The 20,341-nt window shown below is 45.8% G+C and overlaps 1 protein-coding gene across 3 annotated transcripts in view; it reads left to right on the forward strand.

Moving 5' to 3' along the window:
• Positions 1-11,277, forward strand: part of PARK7 (Parkinsonism associated deglycase) — a 73,475-nt gene extending 62,198 nt beyond the window's left edge. For all 3 annotated transcript variants that reach the window (XM_049110560.1, XM_025427272.3, XM_025427271.2), the window contains 3 exons: positions 774-843; positions 4,248-4,334; positions 10,683-11,277. In XM_049110560.1, the coding sequence (XP_048966517.1) occupies positions 774-843; positions 4,248-4,334; positions 10,683-10,843 (318 nt within the window). In that variant the 3' untranslated portion in view covers positions 10,844-11,277. The remainder of the gene's footprint in view (positions 1-773; positions 844-4,247; positions 4,335-10,682) is intronic.
• The last annotated feature ends 9,064 nt before the right edge of the window (positions 11,278-20,341 follow it).

A 20,341-nucleotide genomic window follows, 5' to 3' on the forward strand; every position in this document is an offset into this window, starting at 1 on the left:
TGTTATGTTGGTTTTGTTACTAAAATATTTCGGGAAGGAGGCTGGGAATAAACTAAGAGCAGGTGAAACAAAATGGTGTTCTAGCTTAAAAACATCTCTAGTGATATTTACTACACAAGTAAGTGGAATTGGTGGAACTATTATTTATGAATATATTCTGTGAATCTAATTTTGTGTTTCATGAAGGTTTAAGAGTAGAAAGCTAAAAGACCCTGGGGCTGGGGGCAGGGAGCTGCAGGGGACTGAAACTGCCAGCAGAGGTGAAAAATGGCATCAGAAGAGGCCACTGCTTCTTCATTGAAGTCTTCTGTGAGGGGTCTGCCTGCAGGAATAGCGGGAAAGGAAGAAGGGGCACGGCCAATAGATGTTTACAAAGCAGGTTTAGTCAGATACCTGGCACTCTGCCGGACCTTGTTCCTTGCTCTGCCATCTGAAAACACCACGCACCCTTCTCCTCCTTTCTCCCAGGATCATAAGATGGCAAGGGTCAGTTTGCCCCAGGGAAGTTGCTTTTCTCATCTCGTCTTTAAAAATATTAAAAAAAAAAAAAAAATTTAAAAAAACTATGCCTTTCTCTTGCAATAAATGCCTTGATCAGGTTTAATGATGTAGAAAGAGTATGAATTTGCTAATTTTTCTATTAATGAATTAGAAATATTGTCAGAAAACAGACTGAAGGTCTTGCAGTTTAAATTAAAAGCAGATCCTCCTAAGCTTTCCAGCTGGAGATTGGCTTCATGATAACTTGATGTGTTTGGGGTTTCTTTGAATAGTCTGCTGCCGTGAAGGAGATACTGAAGGAACAAGAAAACAGAAAGGGCCTCATAGCCGCCATCTGTGCAGGTAATGGGCAGAACTGTCCTGGATAAAATGTGCTGTTGGTTTTCTTCAAAAAAAAAAAAAAAATGTGATGGGGTAGTCTCGAATTAGAAGGTTTTGTTCCAAATACCTCTTTCCCTTCAAAGCATGAAGGGTATCCGTCTTGGCATGTTTCATTTGGGTAGCATGAAGTTGGTGTCATTTCAGAAACGAGTACAGTTCTGTTTTCTGCCTCTGTGTGCTTTTGGTCTATGTTCCGTGAAACTTAATGTTTTCCATGTTTGGTTGACCTCTGAGGAAAATAATGCCCTCTGGAATTCAGTAAACAGCTTGTTCCAGCAAATCTCTGTGCCAGAAAGTGTATCTGCCAGCAGCCAGTCAGCAAGAATCGGTCAGACATAAACATAACAGCTCTGTCCTGTTCTTGCCCTACGGATTCAGAGGCCTCGGGTGCTTTCCATCTGATCCTTAGTGTTAAGTGTTAGATTTTAGGCACCGTGATATCTGTCACGTAATTTAGAAGAAGGTTGTTGGTGCTTCAGAGATGTCCCCACATCTTTTAAACTTAGTAATGATTTGATTTCTGATACCGTTGTAAAATTAAGTCTTAATGCTCCAGCATTGTGATATTCTGCAATCTTGCATTTTTTCCAGAGTGTAATTTTAGCCAGTGCCTAGGTCTTTATGAAATGTTTGTCAAAACAACAAATAAAATGAATAAATGGATGGTTCGATCAAATGACATGATGTTTTGTTCAGTACAGTGGACTTGTTAAAGAAGTATAAGCCGGGGATCCTGGGGACTTTGCATTAATTACAGCAGAGATTCTCAGAGTTCTTTCAAAGGTATCATAAGGTGAAAGCAGGTACTAAGACAAGACATTCTTTGCCCTCTCATTCTCACAGGAGTGACCTGGCAGTGGGATGCTGCCATCATTTGGGTGTGGCATGTATGCTCAAGTATTGTTGTAAAAATCTCCGTTTTGATTTCTAACACGGCAGTTGCTGATAACTGTAACCCACATAAGAGCTCAAGGGTCCTAAGACCTGGATGTTTGAGGACCTTAGAGTGACTGTACTGGCAGGCCCGGTCCTTGGGTTCCAGCCAGCACTGGCCTCTTGACCTACCCTCAGGGCACAGGGCTTTCTGGCTGAAGGACACTGCAGTCACTGCAGCCCATGCAGCTCCATCCCTCTGGGTAGGAAGTTTTAGGTCCTGTTAGGTGTGTGAGGACTTAGTTTCATTGCCCCCCAGCACCTGGCCACAGCCTCATCCTTAGTTTCCCTAGTGGAAGGAAGAAAGGAAGGGTTTGTGCTGGATTTGTTCCCTCATGCTCTGCTGAAAGTGAAAACCACATGTCAGTTGGTCCTTCTATGTCGCTAAGGGGGCAGAATTATTAGCTACATCTGGCTCACTGTTTTCATGCTCAAGCAGCTGGAAGGCCATGCTAAGGAGCTTAGACCTTATAATCGTTTAAATCGATGTTAGCCATAAACAGCACGCTAGCCTTCTGTTTGTGTTGAATATCCTGTACTGTCCTCTGGGTACAGCAAAAATAGGAGATGTGATGAAAAACGAGGCGATTCATAAGTGTTGCAGTTAGGGGCTGGGAGCTGCGTACTGAGCTGAAAAAGTGTTTGCTTAGCCCCTGATGTGGAGGGACTGAAACAGAGACTGGAAGGGAGACTGTCTTGATCAGAAAATAAAATGATACTCACTCTGGGTCAGGGAGGGAAAGGAGCCTGGAGGTGAGGGGCCCAGGAGTTGTCAGGTGCCTGGCTGGCTGAGCCCTGGGACCTGGAGGGCCTGGGCTGACTGCGTTGTGTTCTCTCCATAAATCACCGCGTGGTGGCGCTGTTGGCTTCAGTGTAGTGGCGGCCGAGAGGCTCCTGTCTGTGGTGCCCTCTGCTCTCACTCAGCTGGGTCCCTGCTGCAGACTCAGCAACATTTTCATCCGCCAGGGTCTCAAGTAATGGCAGGTAGATATCTCTTCTCGAATTCTCCAAATAGGATTTTTAAGCCCCAGAAGGAGTAATTATGGGCTTACCATGATGAGTAAGGCGTCACTAAAGTCCTACATTCAACCGAAACAGAAATTTATTAACGTTACTGTAGGCAGCAGTTTTATTTGCTGAAGGCAACGGCCTAAAAATTCCTAACTCACTACGATTGCTCTCTCTTCACTGAATGGTTGCTTCTCAAGATTCACTTTTAAATCCAAAATCATGTAGAGAATTATTTCTTATATTTTAAAATCTTACAAAGGAAGAATGAAGGGTAATTGATGAGTCCATTCAAATAAAAATTGAGTGATAATTATTCAGTTTTTACAGACTTAAAATTTGCTACCATGGCTGTCTGGTATGTGGGATAAAATTAAGATGGAGAGAGAGACATCAAATCTATTTGAGGCTTTTGATTTAGGAGATATAAATCGGGACTTGGCCTGATGTCAGGCGGAAGGCTCATGTAATTAAGTATTATTTGTTGATCTTCCTGTGAACAGCAGCTGTGATCTAGCCGGTAGGTATAGTCTACAACTCCTTTTTCCTTGGAACTGTGTTGATAAATGAAAGGTCAGTGAGAGCAGGTGTGTGCGTTGGCTGAAGCTAAAGCATACAGGCTTTGTCCTCGGGTCTTAGCCATGGCACCCTAACCCATTTTTCAAGGTCACATTGCTGTTCTGAAGCATATTTTTCTAGGTGTGACATGAGGCTTAGAGAAAAAAGTTAGAATAGTTACTTTTTTTAAGTTTTAAGGCATCATAACAAATATTCAGATATTTTCAAATATTTTTGGTTCTAGTCCTTATTTGTGGACCATTACTGATATTTGTGCATGGTCTTAAGTGGTTTTTAATAAAGAAATGCTAGTACCCTTACATCTCAGACTTCTAGACAGTTCACAGAGCTGGACAATGTCCTGTTCGTTGTGATAATCCTACCGCCTGGGATGTTTGGGTAGGTAAGTGGAGGGATGACTGCTAATCTTTCATTTTCAAGTAGAAAACCGTAGTCTGAGATAGCAATCAAATCCAGAAGTTCGGAGAGCACTGGCTGCCTTTCATGTGCGACTAGATCATTTGCTAAGAGGAAGGCCTTGGTGGCCTCCCCTCTGACCCCTGGGACCCTTGCCTGCAGTTCCTTGAGGGGGGCCACACTCTTGTTTATCTGGATGCTGCTTGGTAGGATTTATATTTAAATGGGTATTGTTGTGTTTTGAGTTTGTACGCTTTTGCCAGATGTGCCGAGCAGATGGCTTATTATAAACATATTTTACCTCATATGAAAAAGTGTTTAATTTCAAAATCATAAGTATATTTTAGGTAAAAAGCCTCCTGGTTTTGAGGAATACTTCTGCTGCTGCAATTTTTAAACCATTGGTTTTTTTGTATCCACACTGAAGTCTTTTTTATTAATCTTTTTAGGTCCTACAGCTCTTTTGGCTCATGAAATAGGTTTTGGAAGCAAAGTTACAACACACCCACTTGCTAAAGACAAAATGATGAATGGAAGTAAGTATATGCTTCTATTTTCAATATACAGAAAGACCTTCTCAGCTGCTATTTAGTATTGTTTCCCACCCAGGATAACCTTGTGTAGGGGGACTCTAGGAGTTCAGGTGTGGGGTGTTCCTTGCTTTCTTCTCAAGTGTTCCACCTAGAGAGGGAACAGGCAGTGGGACAGAGGTGGTGCGTGCCTGTCTCTGTTTGTGCCCTGATGGGGGTTCAGGGACTAAGTAAAGGCCAGCCAGAGACCCTATTGTCCTCAATGGGAATGATTATGAAATGCCAGGTTAACTAGGATTTTTTTTACTAAACACTGCCAGCAGCCTGAGGGTAAACTTTAAACCTCGACAGCAATTTCAGAAAATGCCCTTTTGCCCACAGTCCAAAGTAAAGTGAATATTACTCTCTTCATGGGTGGCAGGTCTGTTTCCTTGGGTGACAGGGTTTTGTTTTTATTGTTTTTTTTTTTTTTTTCCTTAGATTTATTTACTTTTAGAGAGTGTGAGTGGTGGGGAGGGGCAAAAGGAGGGGAACAAGCAGACTTCCCCGCTGAGCATGGAGCCCAATGGGGGGTTAGATCCCAGGACCCTGAGATTGTGACCTGAGCTGAAGCCAAGAGTCAGTTGCTCAACTGACTGAACCAGCCAGGCACCCTCTTGGATAACTTGTTTCTTTCATAAATACCAGCTAGACAGCTAATTTTTATTAATTTATCTTTATAAGTATAATTTTTATTCCAGGTAGAGTGCAGATGGTATGGGTAGGGGGTGAAGTAAAAACATACATATGCCTTTTCTTACTTCCTCACCCCTTTTTTGCTTTTCAGAGGTAACTTTTGTTAGAAAGTTCTCTGTGTAACCCCAGGATTTTCTGTGCACATACTCTTTATCCTCTGCAGTTTAATATTTTTACTCAAATGAGATCTGCTAAATGTATTGTTCTGCAGCTTGCTTTTTAAACTTAAGATTGTATCTTTTTGGCAGTGGGGGGGGGGTCATCTATTGAATATTTCTTTAAGTAGAGAGCAATGTATAATTCACAGCAAAGCAGTATAACTATCTGAATGTACAACTATGTACTGACTGATCCTCCCTCATAACAGCCAACGCTTCTCAGTGTGACATTCCGAACACCAACCAAATAGTGTCTTTTGTCAGACAGGTGGTGTTTTCCTCTGCCGTCTGTCCGTTGAGTGTCTGTAACAGAGGCAGAGGCCCAGGAACTTGCACAGAGAAAGAAAACTAACACTAGTGTGGGTCATTGCAAGAACATCTAAAATTTCCAGTTAGAAGCCAAAAGTGGTTCAGTTGGCATTTGGCCAGCAAGGAGACTGTGACTGGCTCCAGGTAAAACATCAGCCAGCCTTATTTCAGTGAATAAACAAAAAGACAAAACAGTAACATCAGCACTGCTTTGGAAACATCGGTGCCAGAGATACATTTTCTCCCCTCTTTCAGTCCTGCTGGAGGCTGGTTCTGAACTAAAACAACAAAGAGGGCCGTAGCATCTCTTACACTCTCTCTACAGCCACGTGAAGTTGTACGTTTTCACTGTAGTGCTTTTTCCTTCTAAGTAACAGACCTTGCTTTTTAGAGCAGTGTTAGGTTCACAGCAGAATTAAGCAGAAAATGCTGAGTTCCCACACATGCCCTGCCCACCCCCCCACAGTCTCCCTGCCTTCCTCTCCCATACCAGAGCAGTACCTGTGTTACAGTCCATGAACCTATCCTTACGCGTTGTCAGCTCCCCGAGTCCATCATTTACCTAAGTGTTCGTGCTAACTGTTGCACGTTCTGAATATTTTTTTTCCCAAGGATTTTATTTATTCATGAGAGACATAGACACAGAGTCATAGGCAGAGGGAGAAGCAGGCTCCATGCAGGAAGCCTGATGTGGGACTCAATCCCAGGTCTCCAGGAGCACACCCTGAGCCAAAGGCAGACACAACCACTGAACCACCTAGGTGCCCCAGATTGTGAATATTCTTAAATTTGATCCAAAGTAGTATTTTCTTAAAAGTCTCTAACTTTATTTTAGTTGTTAGAGAGATACTAAGTTGTCAATAAAACCATCTGTGTGAAAAGTTATTTTTTTAATTAAAAGGCCCTGGCTGCTGGGCATTTTTTAATGTAGAAATAGAATTTACTTGGAGCTAATAGGTTCTGGAGAGTCAGATTGGAATCAGGCTTCCTTTTTAGTAGTTACAACATTTGGGGGGAAGGGTCGAATAGTAGGCCACGTTCCTCCTTTATCTGAAGGTGGATCTGTTGTGTCTGTTTCCCTGTAATGCCTCAAGAACACTGAGGTTGATTAGGAATAGAGGAAGATTAGATTGTTAACTCTCAAGGTTTATAAAGTACATTCACAAGCATTATCTCCACTGGTGCCTAGCAAGGCAGGTATTGACTTCACAAATGAGGATACCGGCTCTGAGAGGCCAGGCGACTTGCCCAGAGTCAGGCTGGAACTCTGGCCCCGCCTCTGTCCCAGTGAGGCTCCCACACATGTTTAAGTTACGAGGTATTGAGTTCAGCCAGTAAATCCTACTGTGAGGGGAAAAAAAAATGTTTGAAACATCTGCCCCTTCAGAGCGCTCCGAGAAGTGGAGCTGTCGTCACCTCCTGGGTGTCTCCTCTGGTCCTCCTCCTTGTCCTCATCATGTACTTAGATCAGCGTGACATTTTTGCTCAGATAAGCAATTCAATCTGAAGGACAAGGTCTTCCTGTTTCTCAGTTCTTAAATGAAGAAATAGTGACTTTGATAATCTTTTCATTTCCTACCTGTCCATTGTTCTAGCAAGCATCTGAAGGCCCCATCCTGTAGCTGAGCAGTGAAGAGCTGCGTCCCCTGGGCCAGGCCCTGTGGGTGTGGCTCCTGGCTGTGGGCTGTCTCCTTCCCCCACCCAGCCTCGGTTTCTCACCTGTCCTCTAAGGATCCCAGTGGCCCCCCCCACATGGCACTGTTGACAGGCCCTGTGAGTTACTGTGTGTGTAATGCACACAGAATGTTGCCTGGCACGAGCCTGCACAGGGAAAGGGGGAGCTGGTCCATGCCCAGCTCTGGGCTGAGTACCCTGTTGTAATAACACTACCACTTGGTCCTGGTATCCATGTGACTGGACTCCCATAGCAGTCCTGGGAGGTTGGTATCCTCCTCATTTTACAGAAGAGGAAAGTGAGGCTCAAAGAGATCAGACACCTACTAAACATCAGCCCTCACAGTTGAACCAAGAGCTGCTGTGCTCAGAGGTCAGTGACTTCCTTAAGGGGCTAGATGGTAAATATTTCAGGCTCTCAGGGACTTCAGGTCTGTATAGCAAGTGCTCTGCTGTTGCAGAGCCACTGACCTGGTAGGTGCCCTGTGTGCCGGTAAAAGCAGCTGTTTGGTGCTGACCCCTCACGTCTAGGGTCCCCGGTTGGGTTTCTTTGAAGAGACTTCCCGGCTTTGGGGTGCTTGCTTAAAGTTAACAAGAAATTAATAACTAATGCTTTATGCCAGTGACTGTGGGGTGTAGGTATGCAGAGTTCCCCAGTCTGAATCAGCTGTGTGTATGCACGGGGCTGGTGGGCCTGGTGTGTGTGCGTTGTCTTTGTCTGTCCTTGCCACTAGGTGGAGGTAGTTGGTAAGTGTAGACCTTTTTGCTCTTCCTGGTTGAAATTTTGAACCGTGGAACCTTGAAATGTCTTTAACTAGTCTAAGCTGTGTTTGTAATATTTTGCCCACGAAGAGATTGTCCGGTGAGCCATTTAAAAATTGCCTCACACCGCGGCAGTCTGGGCAGTCCATCTCATAGCTCTGGGAGACTGGACCCAGCCGGTTTTATGGTTTAGCATCTAAAATGGTCTTGGCCCGGTTTAACCATCAGTAAATGACATTAGATTTTGCAAGCCTTTTCCCTTCAAACTAGAGGTCCTCTTCTCTACAGTAGTGTAACTAGTGTACATTTGTGAAGTGCTGTATTTGGGTTTTTCAGTGGGTGACTTGATCTCTGGTGAGGTTAGTAAGATAGCAGCTACTCTAGGTGTTTGTGATCACTGGGAAAGGGCGTGAACAGCAGAAGAGTGGTGTCTGTGTGGCGCTGCCACCCCCTCCATCACCTAGGACAGACAGCTAGAGTCATTCTCCCCACCTTCCCACGTTCAGTCCAGCGCTGAGCTGTGGGCATTTTGTCTCAGAGTTTTCGCAAACCTTCATTTCTTCCCTGTCACCACTGTCCATACCCAGGTCACCAGTAGCTCCTACTGTCTTCTTTGGTTCCTTCCAGTCCAGTCTCTGTGCAGGCCAGACCCAGAGGGGGCCTGCCCAGCAGGATGTGGAGTACAGAGTCACCTTTAGGTGCTGGAGAAAGTTGGCAGAGGCTTCTCCTGGGGACAGAACTGGCTATGTTCTGACGTAAACTTTGGAAAGGTGACATTTTTTATGGGCTGAGCAGGGAGTGGAAAGAAGGGCAGCTGGATCAGAGGGCTGGAACACGGAGATCCTGCATGAAGGCAGCAGATGCAGAGAGGAGAAGACAGGAATGTTCATAGGTTCGCCTGATACTTAGGGGCATCTCCGTGGTACTGTTAGTGTTCTAGGCCACAGGAGGCTGATGGAGGCCCAGCTTTTTCTTTTTTTTTTACTTTTATTTTTTTTTAAAGATTATTTATTTATTCATTAGAGACACAGAGACAGAGACACAGGCAGAGGGAGAAGCAGGCTCCTCACAAGGAGCTTGATGCAGACTCGATCCCCGGACCCCAGGATCACACCCTGAGCCAAAGGCAGATGCTCAACAGCTGAGCCACCCAGGTGTCCCAAGGCCCAGACTTTTAAAGAGCAGACAGCAAATGGGGACTATTTTCATATCGTGTCAGTGCTGCGAGGTACCTGAGGGACCCGATTGAGGGAGTGATCACATATGCTTCCTCTGAGGGGTGGTGGGAGGAGGTGAGAGCTTTCCAGGCAGTGGGAGCAGGGGGGCCAGGAAGTGCCAGGTGGGAGCCCAGTGGGAACAGGTTGGGGAAGGAGGGGGGCCAGGTCATGAGTTCAGGCCTAGTCAGTCCATGCACAGGGTGGGTTTGCTGACGACTTCTATAGAGGGTAAGGCATTGGGGAAGCTGATGCTGAGGAAGCCCAGCTTTGTGGCTGTGATTTGTCCAGATGTCACATCATTCACCGAATTCAAATATAGGAGAAGCACATTCTTGTTTTATGATATTTGTCTCCAAAAAGCCAGTTGGGGAACATGGAAGGGGGTGCCCAAGAAATGAATGGTTGCTCCCTCTGTGATCCGCCTCCTCCCCTCCCTGCGTGTCCTATGTAATTTTTAGAACATTGGTTGTTTTTGAGACAGCAGAGTGTGTGTGATACAGGCAGTCTGTACCAGGGATTCTGTGACAGGTAGTATGTATGACAGGCAGTCTGTGTGACAGGGAGTCTCTGTGATGGGTAGTTTGTGACACAGGGTCTGTATGGTAGGAAGTCTGCTTGGCAGGCATTTCTGTGACAGAGTCTGTATGACAGGAGTCTGTAACAGGCGGTCTGTGACAGTCTGCATGACAGAGTATGATAGAGAATCGGTGTGACAGGGAGTCTGTGTAACAGTTTATATGATAGGTAGTGTGTGACACGGAGTCTGTACAATAGGAAGTCTGCTTGGCAGGCATGTCCACTCTCCTACATGGAGTATGTGTGACACGGAGCCTGCTTGACAAGGGGAAAGGAAGGTGGGCCTCTCAGGAGGGAATAAATGGTTTTCAAGAAAGATGAAAGGGCCCTTGGGAGAACAGATGGGAGGTGTGATTGTTGGTGACAAAGCCTGTGTGTGGCGTGGACTTCTGGTCTCCTCTCCCAGGACATGAGTCCCTCCTCCCCAGTTGATGGACTCCTGAGGGGAGACAGCCAAGGAGGACCTGTCTTCAGGCAGTAGAGGGGGCTCCAGAGGAAGCCTCTCCCAACGAGTGCTGTTTTGCAAGGGCCTTCAGCTCAAAACATTTACTGCTTGGTGGCAAGACAGCACGTTCTGAGGTGGCAGGCGCTGCTTACCTGCCGGCATGCCAGTGTTCGGGCGGACCCCTGAGCATCTGTTGATGATAGAAACGTGAATAATCGGCCTTCACTCCTACTCACCCTCGCATGTACAAGGCCTTTCGCAACTGCTTTTAACCTGGGTGTCCTTATCTATTTCATTTCAACAGCTGTTTGTCCTCGCCTCCCTGCGGCAGGCGGCTGCTTCAGTCTCGGCACCTCCTTGCCAGAGCTCCAAGTGCCTCCCGAAGCTTCTCCTGTGGCTGGCGACAGGGTGGCTTTTGGTTTTTTGAAATTTATATGAGCCTGTTAGGATGTAACCCTTTTTTGTTCTTACTTTGAAGGTCATTACAGCTACTCTGAGAACCGTGTGGAGAAGGACGGCCTGATCCTCACGAGCCGTGGGCCTGGAACCAGCTTTGAGTTTGCGCTTGCAATTGTCGAGGCGCTGAGCGGCAAGGATGTGGCTGACCAAGTGAAGGCCCCGCTTGTTCTTAAAGATTAAAGCAGAAATCTTCGATGATGAAGTAGAGAAATGTGCCGTTTGTCATCCTTCTCATTGTGTTCACTTTAAGCAAAATGGGCAGTTCCCGCGCAGTCTGGCTGCGAAGTGGCAGCCTCACCGAGCTTCCCCACCTGCGCCCAGGTCCTCATGGTCCTGAGCCTTGATGGCAGAGTAAATGGCATTTAGCAAACTACTGGTTGTTACTCCATTTATCTCTCAATTCCTCCTTTTTGTGTGTGAAACCAAATTCACTGTCAGCGTCACTTGCAGCTGTTAAGTGTTGATACAGCGACTGAGATAAAAGAGCAGTGAACATGTTTGACATGGCAAGGAGGAAAAGCATAAAAGCAAAGATTTAAGAAGCTTGTGATTTTCCCCCCATTTGTTAATTGTATATTGTTAATGTGCTATTAAAAATACCAGTGAAGTTGTTAGTCGTAGTGGATTTTTGCGACCGCCTCCTTTTCCCGTTGTGGAAAGGGCCCTCAGAAGGGAAAACGTTTCGAGGTCTGTTTTCCCTTTTTCAGGGAACAGACTCCAGGGGCTGACGTGTGTGGCCTGGGCCCACCAGCCAGAGCCCCCTCTGTCCCTGTCCACAGGACCCTGGGGAGACGCGTCAGCTGGTGGGACTCCATCCTGGGCCCACTGGCAGCCATCCTGGGGTCACTGAGGAGAGCCTGCCCAGACACGCTGAGAACAGTACCTGACCTGGGAGCCAGCTGTAAGCCGAGCAAGAACGGCTCTTGGGTTGTTCACAGAAGCCATCAGATTCCCTTGGCTTTTCTGTCTCACGACGAGCTCCAAAGGGCTGGAGGGGGGAGGTTCAGGCTGCGGACCACGGAGCTGGTAAGTACAACTCTTACCTGAACAGCCTCTTCGGGAGATACCTTCTCTTCCTTCCTCTTTCTTCTACCCCTTCCCGCCTCTGGCAAAGAACAAATGACGGCAAGCTTTCTGGAAAGGCCAGCTGGTGACTATTTTAAACCTGTGGGCCATACAGTCTCTCACAACGACTCGATGGGCCTTGTAGCCCCAAAGCAGCAGACAAGACACGTTGGGCAATAATCCTGGTTGTGTTCCAACAAAATTTACAAAAGCAGGCAGCTGTGGGGATTTGGCCCTCAGGCCATGCTTTGCTGACCCCTGGCCTGGGAGGCAAGGCAGATAATTTTTTTTTAATGCAGACCTGTAACTGTTTATCATATGATAAACTATTGAAGCTATGGAGACTGCTAAGGGAGAGAGAACAGGAGAGACCGTTTTGAGAAGAAAGTAGGGTAAAGGAGGCAGTGGTGGGTTACTCTCTGCAGCTGGTTAGAAGAGGCCTCTCTGGAAAGGGACCTCGGAAGCTCTGGAGACTTGGGTGTGAATGAGGCAGGTTTGGTAGCATTCCAGGAAGGAGAAGCCGGAAGTGCAAAGGGCCTGAGGCAGGAGCACAGGAGGTGTGGAGGGACAGCAAGGGGGCTGGTTGAGGGGGGAACTCGAGGAGGTGAAGTTGGGGAGGCAGCCAGAGCCAAGGCTTGGAACTGACTCAGAGCCATCAAGGAGGAACCCAGTCCTACTTGGCTCAAAGGCCCTGCTGAGAAGGGCTGCTGCGGGTCCCTGGGTGGGAGGCTTGAGGCATGGTGCAGAAGGCAGCAGTGGGGCGCCTGTGCACTCGCGGGGGAAGAGGCGTGTACCTGGGGCATGTGGCTGCATCTCCTACTTGAACACGGTCAAGTGGAGCCTCTGTGTCTGGAGCAGGAGGAGGTGGTTTGTGGTGGGCGGGGTGAATTTAGAGCAGTGTTGGACGAACTTGCGGTGTCTAGAAAATATACTTTGAGGGCAGCCGGGGTGGCTCAGCGGTTTAGCGCCACCTTCAGCCCAGGGCCTGATCTTGGGGATCTTGGGGACCTGGGATCGAGTCCCATGTCGGGCTCCCTGCATGGAGCCTGCTTCTCCCTCTGCCTCTGTCTCTGCCTCTCTCTGTCTCTCTCTGTGTCTCTCATGAATAAATAAAATCTTTAAAAAAAAAATACACTTTCACTAAGGAAAGAGAAACCAGAAAGTCACAAATTACTAACCTGAGAACAGTGAGCATTTGTAAACTCCTGAATTACTTGGGTTTGACCAGCTGCCTGGAGCTCCAAATAAGCCCCCTGGAATTTTAGCCAGATCTACAGGAAGGATCTACAGGAAGGGAACCATCGAAGTAAAGATTTGAATTTTTGTGCCCTTAGGGCAGCCAGGAAAAGTGGTTGCAGAAGGGACAGTGAAGGAGCATTTCTAAGAGGATCCTTTATCAGGGCTCAGGTGTTGTAGGGAAGGGTTTTCCCCTGACAATGTTCGGGCAGGGGCAGCACAGCCGCCTTATCTAAACCTAGGCCCTTTCTGGCTGGGTCGAGAATTACTGGCTTTAGGCACGTTGATAAGAGCCTCCACCCTCTCTAGCTACTGCTTTTCTGTGCTAAACACACCTGCCTCCACCTAGGAATCTGGGGAGAGGGGGACCAACAAAACCTGGGGACATTTGAAAATACCTGGTGTTGGAGCTTAGGAGTGTGGTCTGTCCAGCCTGCCTGGATGACCCCCGCCTAGGCTTGAGGTCACCGAAGGTCAAAGGTGATGGGACTTTGGCCCCCACTTGGTGCGCTCTCCCTTAGGGACACTGGCCGCAGCTTTGAGCACTCCCTCAGACTCCCCTCGTCACCCTGATGGTTATGGAGGAGAGCCGCTCCAGAACTTCAGCTCCAGCCTGGCTCTCAGTCCCCCTGAGAGAGGAGAAGACATCCTGGCGGGACACGTTCCTGGGGCCCATGGGAGGTGACCAGCCACATGGCTCTTCTGAAGGGGACGACTGTAACTGTCCCTCAGTGTGATTTAGGGTACGTGAGAGGCTCTGATGGAGTCCCCAGGTGCTGAATAGCAGGACAGGGAAGGAGCCACAGCTTTCTGAACGTCTACTGTGTACCAGTCACTGAGCTGGGTGACTCAATTCTTTCACACTTTATGCAGGAGTGTCACCTCATTCTGCCCCTTGTCTGGGCTCTGATTATGTTGGAGAGAGAGTGTTGTCTAGCAGTACGGAGACGTTTCGCACGCTACCCCCTTCAGCAGCATCTCCAGCGCCAGCAGCCCTACAGCGCGCCACCGAGGTTGCCATCCCTCCAAGAAAGGAGAAAAACCTCGTCCCTTCAGAGGTCAAGACTCTGTCTGTCCTGTGCTCTATAGGATCAAAGGCGACAGTACAAGGGCAGTCAGTACATTTCTTACACTGTGAAACGTTCAAATGTAGAGTGTTATGTTTACTGTCTCATTTTAGAATCTGGTTACATCTTTTCTATCCTACAGTGTCTGTTCCCCAAGAAATGAGGTGAACATTAAATTTTCCTGCAGGGCATCTGGGTGGCTCAGTGGTTGAGTGTCTGCCTTCAGCTCAGGGTGTATCCCGGGGTCCTGGGATCGAGTCCCACATCGGGCTCCCTGCATGCAGCCTGCTTCTCCCTCTGCCTATGTCTCTGCCTCTCTCTCTGTGTCTCTCATAAATGAATAAATAAAATCTTTTAAAGCAGTTTTTTTTCAATTTTTTATTTTTTTTATTTATGATAGTCACAGAGAGAGAGAGAGAGAGAGAGAGAGGCAGAGACATAGGCAGAGGGAGAAGCAGGCTCCATGCACCGGGAGCCCGATGTGGGACTCGATCCCGGGTCTCCAGGATCGCGCCCTGGGCCAAAGGCAGGCGCTAAACCGCTGCGCCACCCAGGGATCCCCCTGAATAAATAAAATCTTAAAAAATTTTTCTTCCTGCAGAATAATCTAGGTTTTTTTAGGAAATTCCTATCTTTGCTCTTAGGGGACTCTACGAAGTCCCGCCTGCCTGCCGAGTCCTCAGCCTCCTTCATGAGGCCAGCTGTGAGGTGCAGGAAGGCGCAAGAAATCCTAGCGTTTGCTCCTAGGGCGGGGTCCTTCTGGAGCTGGCCCTTGGCACTGTCCCAGTTCTGGCCCCGAGCTCCCCTGGGACCTGGAGGAAGGCTTCACGTGCTCACCATTTCCACCATGGCTATCATCTTCATCATCACCACCCACTCTGCTTCCTGCAGCCCGAAGGGGCTGCTCCAGGTTCCCGAACCACTGCCGGCGGCAGTGATCGAGGAGCCAGATGAGGTTGCCCCGCCAGCCCTCATGGGCTGCTGCTTTATTTTGCTTTTTCAGTTCTGCATCCTCGGGTCTTCTCTTTTTAAAACATAATCTGTTTTTGAGTTTCGGTCTGCTCTTGGAAATTTTTACTAGGCTTAAAAAGAACATGAGAGGGGCACCTGGCAGCCTGTCAGTGGAGCGCAGTACTCTTGATCTTAGGGTCATGAGTTTGAGCCCCATGTTGGGGGTAGAGATGACTTTTTAAAAAAATACAAATAAAATTCTTAAAAAAAAAAAAAAAAAATAGTGGGCAGCCTGGGTGGCCCAGTGGTTTAGCGCCGCCTTCAGCCCAGGGCCTGATCCTGGAGACCCCAGATCGAGTCCTGCATCGGGCTCCCTGCATGGGGCCTGCTTCTCCCTCTGCCTGTGTCTCTGCCTCTCTCTCTCTCTCTCTCTCTCTGTGTTTGTGTGTGTCTTTCATGAATAAATAAATAAAATCTTAAAAAAAAAGTCAAAACGAAAAGTTCATTGTCTTAAAGAACAAAGACAAGAACAAAGTTGTAGGTAGTGCAGGAGCCACACACAGGCACAGCCCCCTGGGTGGGGATGAGAGGATCTGGGGAGCTAGAGCAACCAGGCTCAGGGCGCTGGGCCTCACTGGGTCCACATCTCTGTGTGAGTGTTTTTTTTTTTTTTTTTTTTTTAAGCCAGATAAAGGTGAGCATGCCATAAAAAGCATGCTTGTCTGAGGTTTCTTCTTTCAAAGGGAGAATCATTTCACCACGTTTACCCAAGAGAAAGTCATGCTTTGTTTTTACAACCAGATGGAATGTAGCCGGTGTCTGTTCTAACTTCCTGTGTTCTGAGGGTCTGTCCTTCCAGGCCGGCTATTGTGGGGAGGCCTTGGACCCCGCCTGTCCTGAGCCCCAGGCCCCAATACCACCTGCGGGTCAATTTCACAAAAAGCAGAATTGTCCCCCTGCGTGTTGCCAAATGACGCCCCGGGAACGCAGCCTTGGGAAGGGTGACTCGCCAGGTGGGAGGCAGGTAGAAGATGGTCCACCAGCCTTGGGGCCTGAGACCATCCCTTCCTTCGCACTGAAGCTGCGAATCAGTGAGAGAATAAAATGTGCGGGTTCGAGAGTAGGAATGAGGTCATCGTCTTTTCTAATACCTGGTTATACTTCCACATCCCTTATCCAAGAATGACAGCCACTCAGCACACTTAGGGCCCAGCAAATTACCTCTGGATCGTGGATAATACTAGGTCATTATGCCATGAGCCATCTAGCTCAGTGCCACCTGAGTCTTAAAACGCTTTTTAAAAAATGTAATTATACCATGGATACGTCAATACCTGCTCGTTGGAAAAGACTCAGATGACACATGAATGCACGAAGCAGGACCTGGAAGTGCTCCCTCATGCCCTCCCTCACCCCAGCCTTGCCCCAGAGTCCCACTTGGGTCTCTCTTCCAGCCTGGTTTCTATGAACTTACAAATGTGTGATAATACGCATTTACACCCACACACATTGTATTAGGTTGCACACACACATAGATATGCACGTTAGAGTTTTAAAAATTAAAACTCTGGATGCCCGGGTGGCTTAGCGGTTTAGTGCTGCCTGCAGCCCAGGGCGTGATCCTGGAGACCCAGGATCGAGTCCCACGTCGGGCTTCCTGCATGGAGCCTGCTTCTCCCTCTGCCTCTCTCTGTGTGTCTCTCATTTTTAAAAACTTAGAATGTCTTCGAGATCTGACTGTATCAGATTGACCTTATCTATGTGACCATCGAACAGCACAGATGTATTGTAACCACTCCCCTACGGATGGATTTTTTTCCTCCTATTTTCAGAATTGTGATAAAATATACATAACACGAAATTTGTCATCTCAGCCATTTTAAAAATAATTCTTTCAAATGCCAAAGGAAGTTCTGCAACTTTTCTTTCTTTCTTTTTTTTTTTGAAGATTTTATTTTTTTAAGTACTCTCTATGCTCAACATGGGGCTCGAACTTACAACCCCGAGATTAAGAGTTGCATGTTCTACTGACTGAGCCAACCATGTGCCCCTCATACAAGCCATTTAAAAATAGACAATTGAATGACATTTAGCACATTCACATTGTTGTGCCAACTTCCATCTCCAGAACTCTTCTTCTTGCCAAACTGAAATTCCATCACCATTAAACACTGACTCCCCATTCCTCCCTCTCTGGCAACCATGGTTCCATTTTCTGTTTCTATGAATTTGACTTTCCTTGGTACTTGTTAGGAGTGGAATCATATAGTATTTGTCTTTCTGTGACTGCCTTATATCATTTAGTTCAATGTCCTCAAGGTTTCCCCAGGTTGTAGCACATGTCAAAGTTTCCTTCTTTTTCAAGGCTGAATAATATTCCATTGTGTGGATGTACTATATTTTACTCATCCATCATCTGTCTGTTGATGGACAGACTGCTTTCACATTTTATCAACTGTGAGTAATGCTGCTGTGAACATGGGTGTACAAATACCTCTCTGAGAGGCTGCTTTCAATTCTTTTGGGTATATACCCAGAAGTGGAATTGCTGGATCATATGGTAATTCCATTTTTAATTTTTTGCGGAACCACTAAATTGTTTTCCACAGTGGCTATGCCAGTTTTACATTTCCACCAACAGTGCACAAAGGTTCCAGTTTCTCTACATCCTCCCCAACGCTTAAGCTTTTCTTTGAAAAAAAAAGAAAGAAAAGGAGAGTAGTCATCCTAATGGGTGTGATAGCTCACTGTGGTTTTGATTTATATTTCCCTAATGATTAATGATGTTGAGCACCTTTTCATGTGCTTACTGGATGTTTGTATGTCTGCTTTGGAGAAATGTCTATGTAGTCTTGCCCATTTTTGAATCAGATTGTTTAGTTTTCTTGTTGGTGATATTAAATGCTTTTTAAGTTTTTTTGTTTTTTTTTTGTTTTGCTTTTTAAGTTTTTTAAACAGTTACTCAATATTTAAGAAAATATTTTAGGGGACAAATTTGTGTGTATATCTTTGTGCAAGTATGAATATTTTTAGAAAGTTTTTTACATCAATTTGATAGCTATGGCCAAGTTGTTCTCCAATTTGCCTGCTTCCCTCTGTCCTCAACAATGCTGATTACTATCCACTTTTCTGATTATTATCCATATATTAACATACAGTGTTACATTACTTCCAGGTGCACAATATAGTGAGTCATTCTATATATCACTTAGTGCTCATCATGACAAGTGTAGTCTTGAATCCCCTTCATATATTCCCCTCACCCACCTCCTCTCTGGTGACCATCAGCTTGGTCTCCATAGTTAGGAGTCTGTTTCTTGGTTTGTCTCTTTATTTCTTTGTTTGTTTGTTTTTAATTAAGTAGGTTCCATGCCTAACACAGGACTTAAACTCACAACCCCAAGATGAGGAGTCATAGGCTCTATTGATTGAGCCAACCGGGTGACCTTGTATTTTTGTTCCTTAAATTCTCCATACCAGTGAAATCATATAGTATTTGTCTTTCTCTGACTGACTTATTTCACTTAGCATTATAGATCCACCCATGTTGTTGCAAATGGCGATATTTCATTCTTCTTATGGCTGAGTAATATTCCATTGTATATGCATACCACTTCCTCTTTATCCATTCATCTATTGATGGACATGTGGGTTGGTTCCATATCCATCTTTTTATTTACAAATATTCATTGTGAAATAGCTTACATACTAAGATTGGATGAAGATGCAACTGTACATGGGGTGCGTGGGTGGCTTGTCAGTTGGTTGTCCCACTCTTGATTTCATCTCAGGTCATGATCTCAGGGTCTTGGGATCAAGCCCCACATTGGGCTCTGCATTGAGCATGAATCCTACTTGGGGTTCTCTCTCTCTCTCTCTCTCTCTCTCTCTCTCCCTTTCCCTCACCTCCCCCTCCAAACCCCACCACCACTTGCATGTTCTCTCTCTAAAAAAAAAAATTAATTAAAAAAAAAAATAGGGATCCCTGGGTGGCGCGCAACAGTTTGGCGCCTGCCTTTGGCCCAGGGCGCGATCCGGGAGACCCTGGATCGAATCCCACGTCGGGCTCCCAGTGCATGGAGCCTGCTTCTCCCTCTGCCTGTGTCTCTGCCTCTCTCTCTCTCTGTGTGACTATCATAAATAAATAAAAAATAAAATAAATAAATAATAAGTAATAAAAAAAGAAAAATGCAGTTTTAAATGAATGGTTGTTTCCTCACCACCCAAATTAAGAAAAGGAACTTTACCAATGTTTTACTGGATGGTTCTTCCCAGTCATAGCCCCCAACCTGATACCCAAAGGTAACTACTTTCATGAATTTACTGCATGAATATCCCACAATTTGTCCATTGTACACTGAACTTTTGGGTCACTTCCAATGCTGTGCACATGTCCCCTGAAGTACATGTGCAGGAGCTTCTCCAGGGCAGACACTTTGCTGTGAACCACTCATATTTTATTGTAGGAGTGATGGGTTCTTAGCTGGTTTTTTTTTCATGGGCCCTTTTCTCACACTAGTAAAGCCATTGGACACTTTCCTAGAAAAACATTTAAAAATATATAAAATAGAATACATACGATTACAAAGAAAACCAATTATATTGGAATATAGTTTTCAAAATATTAAGAAAGCAAATTCGTGATAAAATCCATGTCCTCCTATAATTAAATGGTAATATTTAGTAATCAGTCTCACACCTACCCTAATTTTTTTCTTTTTTCTTTTTAAGTAGGTTCCACATCCAGCATGGGACCCAGCACAGGGCTTGAACTCACAACTCTGAGATCAAGACCTGAGCTGAGATCAAGAGTCAAACACTTAACCAATTGAGCCACCCAGGTGCCCCATACCTACCCTAATTTTGAAATCATGATAAACATAAATGATATTTTGAGATATCAGCAACAAGTTTAATGTGATAACCTATATTCTTTTGGTGGAAGTCACAGGCTACTACTAATACTACTTTAGTTTGGTTCCTAATAGAAGAAAATACAAATTTCAGTTACAAATTAGCAAAAATACATAGTTTTCCTTTTTTTTACTCATTGAAGTTCATAGAGCCCCAAGTTCCATCTGCGTACCCCAGGTTAAGAATCCTCTCACTAAGAAATGCTAACCCATCTCCCAAGTGGTTATGGTGCTTTATACTCCATGCATGGTGAATTGACTGACTGCTGTTTCATTTCGTGACAGCACCAGCTATGGTACCAGTTTGGTGTATGTGAAATGGTATCTTCTTGAGACTTTGATTTGCATTTTCCTGATTATTCATGAAGCATCTTTCCATGTGTTTTTTTTTTTTTTTTTTTTTTTTTTTTTATTTTTTTTTATGATAGTCACAGATCGAGAGAGAG

Source organism: Canis lupus, chromosome 5 (assembly GCF_003254725.2).
Source record: "Canis lupus dingo isolate Sandy chromosome 5, ASM325472v2, whole genome shotgun sequence".
In the NCBI taxonomy this organism is placed as follows: domain Eukaryota; kingdom Metazoa; phylum Chordata; class Mammalia; order Carnivora; family Canidae; genus Canis; species Canis lupus.